General features: G+C 58.2%; 1 protein-coding gene across 1 annotated transcript; it reads left to right on the forward strand.

Annotated features, from left to right (window-relative positions):
- Positions 1-2138: 2138 nt before the first annotated feature.
- SOWAHB (sosondowah ankyrin repeat domain family member B) lies at positions 2139-6753 on the forward strand. Its single transcript, XM_072745541.1, has one exon. The coding sequence runs from the start codon at positions 2379-2381 to the stop codon at positions 4719-4721; it is 2343 nt and encodes a 780-aa protein (XP_072601642.1). The 5' UTR covers positions 2139-2378; the 3' UTR covers positions 4722-6753.
- The last annotated feature ends 805 nt before the right edge of the window (positions 6754-7558 follow it).

Below are 7558 nucleotides of genomic sequence, written 5' to 3' on the forward strand. Positions count from 1 at the left end.
AGGGAGGGCATGGAACCATCTGTAAACAGGTAGAACAATAAAAGTAACTTGGGCATTGGAAACAGGACCTCAAGTCAAAGACCTCAATTAAAGAAAGCGCCAGGCCAAGAAGTGGACGGATCAAATGAAAGGGGAAAGCAGCTGGTAGGAAAAGCGCTGTGACTCTACAGTCTTGAGGCCAGTGAAAAAGACGGCTCCGGTCTACAAATGGACCCTCCATTCTCAATGGAGAATGAGAGTCAAGGGGCCATTGGAAGGTCTGGAGTAGTGGGGTCAAATCAGGTAACCTTGCAATTTGTTTCCCAGCGTGCGGGGGTGGGGTGGTTGGGACTTTACATCCGGAGAGAAAAAACCCCAGGGCTGAAGCCAACACAAAATGCACTGCATAAAAATCTCTTCTGTTCACAAACTTTGAAGTAAATAAAAATGAAGTAACACCAGACAGCAGATCCCCTCACTGCATAATCCCTGTTCCTTTAGAGCTGCTGAGGCGATCGACCATCAACCTGATTTTCCTTAAGGTGAGACAATTCCTAAGAGAAAGAAAGGCCGAAACCACCCCGCGCCTTGCAATGATTTCTCTCCTCAGGGCCCGCCGGGGCGTAGTTGGGTCTTTTGCGGCCCGGCGGGGGGTCGGGAGCAGGCCCGGCGGGGGGTCGGGAGCAGGCCCGCGGGGGGTCGGGAGCAGGCCCGCGGGGGGTCCGGAGCAGGCCCGCGGGGGGTCGGGAGCAGGCCGGCGGGGGTCGGGAGCAGGCCCGCGGGGGGTCCGGAGCAGGCCCGCGGGGGGTCGGGAGCAGGCCCGCGGGGGGTCCGGAGCAGGCCCGCGGGGGGTCGGGAGCAGGCCCGCGGGGGGTCGGGAGCAGGCCCGCGGGGGGTCCGGAGCAGGCCCGCGGGGGGTCGGGAGCAGGCCGGCGGGGGTCGGGAGCAGGCCGGCGGGGGGTCGGGAGCAGGCCCGCGGGGGGTCGGGAGCAGGCCCGCGGGGGGTCGGGAGCAGGCCCGCGGGGGGTCGGGAGCAGGCCCGCGGGGGGTCGGGAGCAGGCCGGGGCGGTCGGGAGCAGGCCCGGCGGGGGGTCGGGAGCAGGCCCGCGGGGGGTCGGGAGCAGGCCCGGCGGGGGGTCGGGAGCAGGCCCGCGGGGGGTCGGGAGCAGGCCGGCGGGGGTCGGGAGCAGGCCCGGCGGGGGGTCGGGAGCAGGCCCGGCGGGGGGTCGGGAGCAGGCCCGCGGGGGGTCGGGAGCAGGCCCGCGGGGGGTCGGGAGCAGGCCCGCGGGGGGTCGGGAGCAGGCCCGCGGGGGGTCGGGAGCAGGCCGGGGCGGTCGGGAGCAGGCCGGCGGGGGGTCGGGAGCAGGCCGGCGGGGGGTCGGGAGCAGGCCGGCGGGGGTCGGGAGCAGGCCCGGCGGGGGTCGGGAGCAGGCCCGGCGGGGGGTCGGGAGCAGGCCGGCGGGGGGTCGGGAGCAGGCCGGCGGGGGGTCGGGAGCAGGCCGGCGGGGGGTCGGGAGCAGGCCGGCGGGGGTCGGGAGCAGGCCCGGCGGGGGGTCGGGAGCAGGCCCGGCGGGGGGTCGGGAGCAGGCCGGCGGGGGGTCGGGAGCAGGCCGGCGGGGGGTCGGGAGCAGGCCGGCGGGGGTCGGGAGCAGGCCCGGCGGGGGGTCGGGAGCAGGCCCGCGGGGGGTCGGGAGCAGGCCCGGCGGGGGGTCGGGAGCAGGCCCGCGGGGGGTCGGGAGCAGGCCCGCGGGGGGTCGGGAGCAGGCCCGGCGGGGGGTCGGGAGCAGGCCCGCGGGGGGTCGGGAGCAGGCCCGCGGGGGGTCGGGAGCAGGCCCGCGGGGGGTGTCCGGAGCACGGCGGCTTCCCCGCCCCGGCTTCCCCCGACCTCGGCACTGCCCGGGGGGTCTGGAGGGCGCGGCCCAGAGCGCCGCTAGGGCCCATCCGGGACCCGCGGGCCAGCGAGTCACCCCTTCCTCCGACCCCGCGGCTTTCGCCGTAGCTCGCGCAGCACAGGGCGAGGGCACGAGCGGCCCGTCCGCGCTTCCGTGTCCCGCGCGGCCAGACCCGGAGGGGCCGCCGGCTCACCCGCCCGCTCACCTGCCCGCCGCGGCCCCGCCCCGCCCCGCCCCCCCCGCGCCGCGCTGCGGGCTCCCGCGGGCCGACGCTCAGCCGGGGCAGGGCGGGGGAGACCGGCCTCCGGGCGGAAGGACGGGAGGAGGCGGGCCGGGACGCAGGTGCAGCGGCCTCCGGCCTCCCCGGGAGCCTCCGCGGCGGGGACTGGCTGATGGAGGCGGGCGGCGCCGCCCCGGGCGCAGGTGACACGCCCGGCCGGAGCTTCGGCTGCTGGGGAAGCGCGGGGACAGGGCAGCGCGGGCACCCGGGCGGCACAGCGAGGTAGGATGGCCCGAGAGCTAAGCCAGGAGGCCCTGCTGGACTTCCTGTGCCAGGCGGGGGGCAGCGTGACCAACGCCGCCCTGCTGGGCCACTTCAGGAGCTTCCTCCGAGACCCCGACGCGCGCCCCGGCCAGCACCAGCGCCGCCGCGAGCTCTTCAAGGGCTTCGTCAACTCGGTTGCCGCAGTGCGCCAGGGCCCCGACGGCACCAAGTTCGTAGTGCTCAGGAGGCGGTACCGGGACCTCCTGGGGGAGGAGGCGCCGCAGCGACCCCGCGACCCGCCCGCGGCCGCCGCCGCCGCCCCTGCGGCAGGACCCGCGTCCGGCTCTCCGCGAGGCGCGCGCGGGGGGCAGCGGCGCGCGGGGGAGCCCGGGCCGGAGCCCGCAGGAGCCGCAGCCGCAGCCGCAGCCGCAGCCGCAGCCCCAGCCCCAGCCCCAGCCCCAGCCGCGCGCGCCGCTCGCAACGGACTCGCAGCCAGAGGCGGCCCCGGCGCCCGGGCAGCAGCGAGGTGCGCGGCCGCGGAGACGCGAGGCCGCCGCTGCGGGGAAGGCCTCGGAAACGGCCTGGAGGGACTGCCGGGGCAGCCGGGGCAGCAGGGGCAGCCGGGGCAGCAGGGACTCGGGGCAGCCCCGGACGCCGCCCGCCCCGGGGACAAGCCGGCGCGTGCCCTGCGGGCGCAGGATGACCCCGGGGCGGCCGGGCGGGGGCCGCCGGAGCCCGCTGAGCACGCACCGGGGCCCGCAGCGCCCTGCTCGCCTCCCGCCACCGTCGAGGCCGTTGGCAGCGGGGCTTCCCCGCCCGCTCTCCTGTCGGGTCCCGTCGCCCCCGGAAGCCCCCCGGAGCTGCCGACCCTGGGCTCTCTGCCTCGCTCCACCCTGCAGCAGCGGCGGCGGCGCACTGGGGAATGGGTGGCCGCGCATCCCCAGACACCCAAGGCCCGTGACCAAGGCCCCATCCGAGCCTGGTCAGTGCTACCGGACAACTTCCCCCAGCCACCCTCGGAGCTGACCTTCTGGGTCGGGAAACCTAACTCGGAGCCTGCAGACCCCACTCTTTCCTCTCGTCCTGCCCTTCCTGTTGTTCCGGAATCCTGTCCCGAGAACCCTCCTTTGACAGTCTTTCGTAGTATTCGTTGTCAGCTGTCCCTCCAAGATCTGGATGACTTTGTGGACCAAGAGAGCCATGGCAGTGAGGAGAGCAGCAGTGGGCCCAAGGAGTCTCCTGGGGATTCTGAAGGGGGGCTGCAGGCTGCTCTGGGAACCCCAGATTGGAGAAAGCTCAGGAACCCAGCAGGAGGTCTTTCTCCAAAGGAGGGCAGCCCAGGCAGGAGCCCTCAGGGCCTCAGGAACAGAGGGGATGGTCACACCTCTCAGCAGGTCTCGACAGAGGCTAATGGCCTTGCAGGCCACCCCCAGGAGTCTTTACCCTGGCCAGCTCCCAAGCTAAGGAGATCCCTCAGGAGGAGCTCTCCAGCAGGGATAGCCAAATTATCTTCTTCTGATGAGGAGTATCTTGAGCACGACTTGCTTAAAAGGACTCGTCGCCCACCACGATCCAGGAAACCCTCCAAGGCAGGAGCAGTGTCCAGCCCAAGAGTGGATGCTGTTTTGATACCAAAGCCTGCAGACATGAAGGCTGCTGTTGCTGAGTGGGGTTGGCCATACACCTCCTGGGCCCAGGCTGGGGTGGAGTCTACAGCCTTGGTCCCACAAAGACCTGAGCACAAGTCATCTGTGATCCCCCTAGATGCCAGGGAGCATGAATGGATTGTGAAGCTTGCCAGTGGCTGTTGGATTCAGGTGTTGACTTTGTTTTGGGAGGACCCCCAGCTGGCTCTGCACAAAGACTTCTTGACTGGGTACACTGCGTTGCACTGGATAGCCAAACACGGTGACCTCAGGGCCCTCCAGGACTTTGTCTCCAGTGCACAGGAAGCGGGGATTGCTCTTGATGTGAATGTGAAGTCCAGTTGTGGATATACCCCTCTGCACCTTGCAGCCATTCACGGCCACCAGGGGGTCATCAAATTGCTAGTGCAAAGGTTGGCTTCTCGGGTGAATGTCCGAGACTGCAGTGGAAAGAAGCCATGGCAGTATCTGACCAGTAATACCTCGGGGGAAATATGGCAGCTACTAGAAGCTCCTCGGGGCAGGCCCATTTTCCCCGTCTATCCTTTAGCCCGAAGCTCTTCCCCCACCAGGAAGGCCAGGAGCCGGGAAATATCTAGAAATATCACTCGCAAGACTTCCTTTGCTGCACTACTCAAAAATCAGCACAGCAAGTGGAAATTGGCCAACCAGTATGAGAAATTCCCCAATCCAAGAGAAAGGGAAGAGTACAGTGACTGAAGTGGTCCTCTCTTTCCAAATATGCAGCCACCACACCGTCATCCTTGAGATGTTCAGTGTGAAAATTCAAGGGCAATAGAAAAATTGCAGAGGTGTTGGTAAGGAAAAGATTGATCATGTGAGATGGCCTACCTTGTGTTCACCTGCCTGGATTTTATGTCATCCAGGTAATGGATGTAAGGAGTCATCCAGGCTTTCTGGCAGCTCAAGTCTCTGGGCCAGTGAAACCTAGACATAGAGCAGAGTCAAGTGTTTAAAACCCAGGAGGTGTTCTTCCTCTTTCCTTGCCACCACAGATCTAGGCACAGTGAGCCACATTGTTTTCCGAAGCAGCTACCCCAGGCCTTGGCTACAGAGGGAACAAATATCTAAGAGAAAGGGAGGCAATTCAAGGGATTAATGAAGCACCAAATCTCTCTGGCTAGTAGCTCTCTGGCTCCTATTCATTTGAAGGCTAAATCTTGGCTGAGAGTGGAAAGCACCAGGTTTGAAATCACATGGTTCTTGTATCCTCATTTTTCTTGTTTCCTTTCCTCCTTCTTTCCTTCCTTCCTTTCTTTTTTCTTTCTCCTCTTTCTTTCTTTCTTTTTTTTTTTTTAATATTTCATTCATTTATTCACGAGAGACACAGAGACAGAGAGAGGCAGAGAAGCAGGCTCTATGCAGGGAGGCCAGTGCGGGACTGGATCCTGGAACTCCAGGATCACGCCCTGGACTGAAGGCAGTGCTAAACCGCTGAGCCACCCAGGCTGCCCTTTCTTTTCTTTCCTTTTTTTTCTTTTCTTTTCTTTTCTTTTCTTTTTTCTTTTCTTTTCTTTTCTTTTTCTTTTCTCTTTTCTCTTTCTTTCTTTCATTCTTTCTTTTCTTTCTTTCTTTTCTTCCTTCTTTTCTTTCTTTCCAAATCAATGAAAATGAAATTATTACTGAGAGTAGAACTTGATTTAAGAGATTCCTGGGCCCTGTCTTCCAGTCTTCCTTTGAATGTAACCTAAGGTGGCTAATGTGTGAAATGATTAGTGCCTTTTTGGGTCTCTTCTCCACAATCAAAGAAGCGATTAGGTAAGATCCAGTTATGACTGACATTTAAGCCTTTCTTAAAAAAAAAAAAAAAAACCTAAGGGAAACTTTCCAAGTGTAAAAGCTGTTGGTTCATTTGCATAGTTGCTGAAACCATCTTTCATGGAAACTTCCCGTGTAACAAATGGCAAAATCAGCATTAGTAGTTTTCAATAGGATTGAATGGCTACCATTGATGTTCTGGGGAAGCAGTAAGGGTTAAGAGGTAAATACTACCTCACCAGGAATTTTCTAGGCTGCTAAAAATATCGTTTTATTTGCACTAAACTTATTGCCAATTAAGATGAAATATTAGCCTTGAAGTGTTGTATCTCTAACAGGAAGTGGTCCTTTTAATTGCTTGTGATGGTTTTGATCTTTGTGGGTCCATGGAATTCTGTATGTTGCAGGAGACCACTGAGATCTCAGAACATTGATCTCTTGGAACATAAATTCAAAGACGGCTGAAAAATTAAATGTCCATATGGAGATTGTTAATTTTTTATGGAATGTTTTCATGTGCTAGGGGAAGGATGCTGTATTTTCACAGTATTTTCTTGTTTCTTCTGGATATTTTTCCCCATTAAAATATCAACAAATCTTTATAAATTATTGTACTTACGCTGATTACTGTTAATCTCTTCTTCACAAAATTATGTTTCAATGAATGTAAAATATTTTTCTTTCTTTGTAGTTTTACATTATAATTTTGCTGAAATAAATAGATTTCTGTCCTATTAGAAAACAAAAGGTATAATTAAGTCTAAGGGTTGTTTCTTCAAAAAAGACCTATATAAGAGATGAAGCTTTAGCAAATCAAATCAAGAGAAAAGCAGCACTCACGGACAGTGGGGACATGGTTCCAAGAGATGAAATTTGAAAGAACTAAAGATAAACAATTATATAAATACTCTAGTAAGCGAGTAATTTTCAAGGAAAAAAAATAAAATATCAACTGCCTTTAAAAGTCAAAGAATGTTTTTAATTTACCATATTTTCATCACAGCATCAATTTATTCAACAAATATATTTTGCCTAGTGCTGTGGGATTTACAAAGGTGAGTGGGATGTGACTTCCTGAAACTTAAAATCTGACAATTCATCTTAACTTAAAATCATTGAGATTTGTTGCTGGTTTATTTATACCTTATCTTGCTCCCAAGGTGCCTTTTAAAGCTGCATTGTGTTAGATACAAGCTTTTAAAATGAGACAGAAAAGAGGCGGTACTAGGAATGAGGACAAAGCTACCACAGTGCAAGAAAAAATTTTCAAAGTATCCTAAGTACAAAATTATGTCCTCCAGAGAATTTCATAGGAGGGATTTCCTTGGGCTGGGAAAGTCAGGGAGGGCTTCACAGAGGTGGGGAATGTTCAAGTGAATGCTGCTGACTTTCCAAAGAAACCAGTTTTATTGGTTCTACCACATTCTTGACATCTGCTCCAGTGTGTGATTTGCATAGCAAAATGGTGCTGGTGTTGACTGAATGCTTACTGGTTAGAAAACAGTATGGATCTCAAGTTGATTCTCATGAGGGCTCAGGTCCCTTTTGCCTTGGTCCACACATTGTACCTATGACTTTGGTCAACTCTCTTACATGGTCAACATGTATGTTAGGAGGGGGCAGGGTGGAAGATGTTGAGAACAGAGTAAAATACAAATCTGATTGTGTCACTCTCTTGCTCAAGTCATAAAGACCACGCTAGGAGGGTTGGCAGGCCTAGCACATTTTTCTAGCCTCCTGCCAACCACTCCCTGCCATGAACCCTACCACTGAAGCCA

Source organism: Vulpes vulpes, unplaced genomic scaffold (genome assembly GCF_048418805.1).
Source record: "Vulpes vulpes isolate BD-2025 unplaced genomic scaffold, VulVul3 u000000899, whole genome shotgun sequence".
NCBI lineage: Eukaryota > Metazoa > Chordata > Mammalia > Carnivora > Canidae > Vulpes > Vulpes vulpes.

What these genes read in the sequence shown, in the direction of transcription:
- SOWAHB (XM_072745541.1), top strand. Translation starts at nt 2,379, where the DNA reads ATGGCCCGAGAGCTAAGCCAGGAGGCCCTGCTGGACTTCCTGTGCCAG.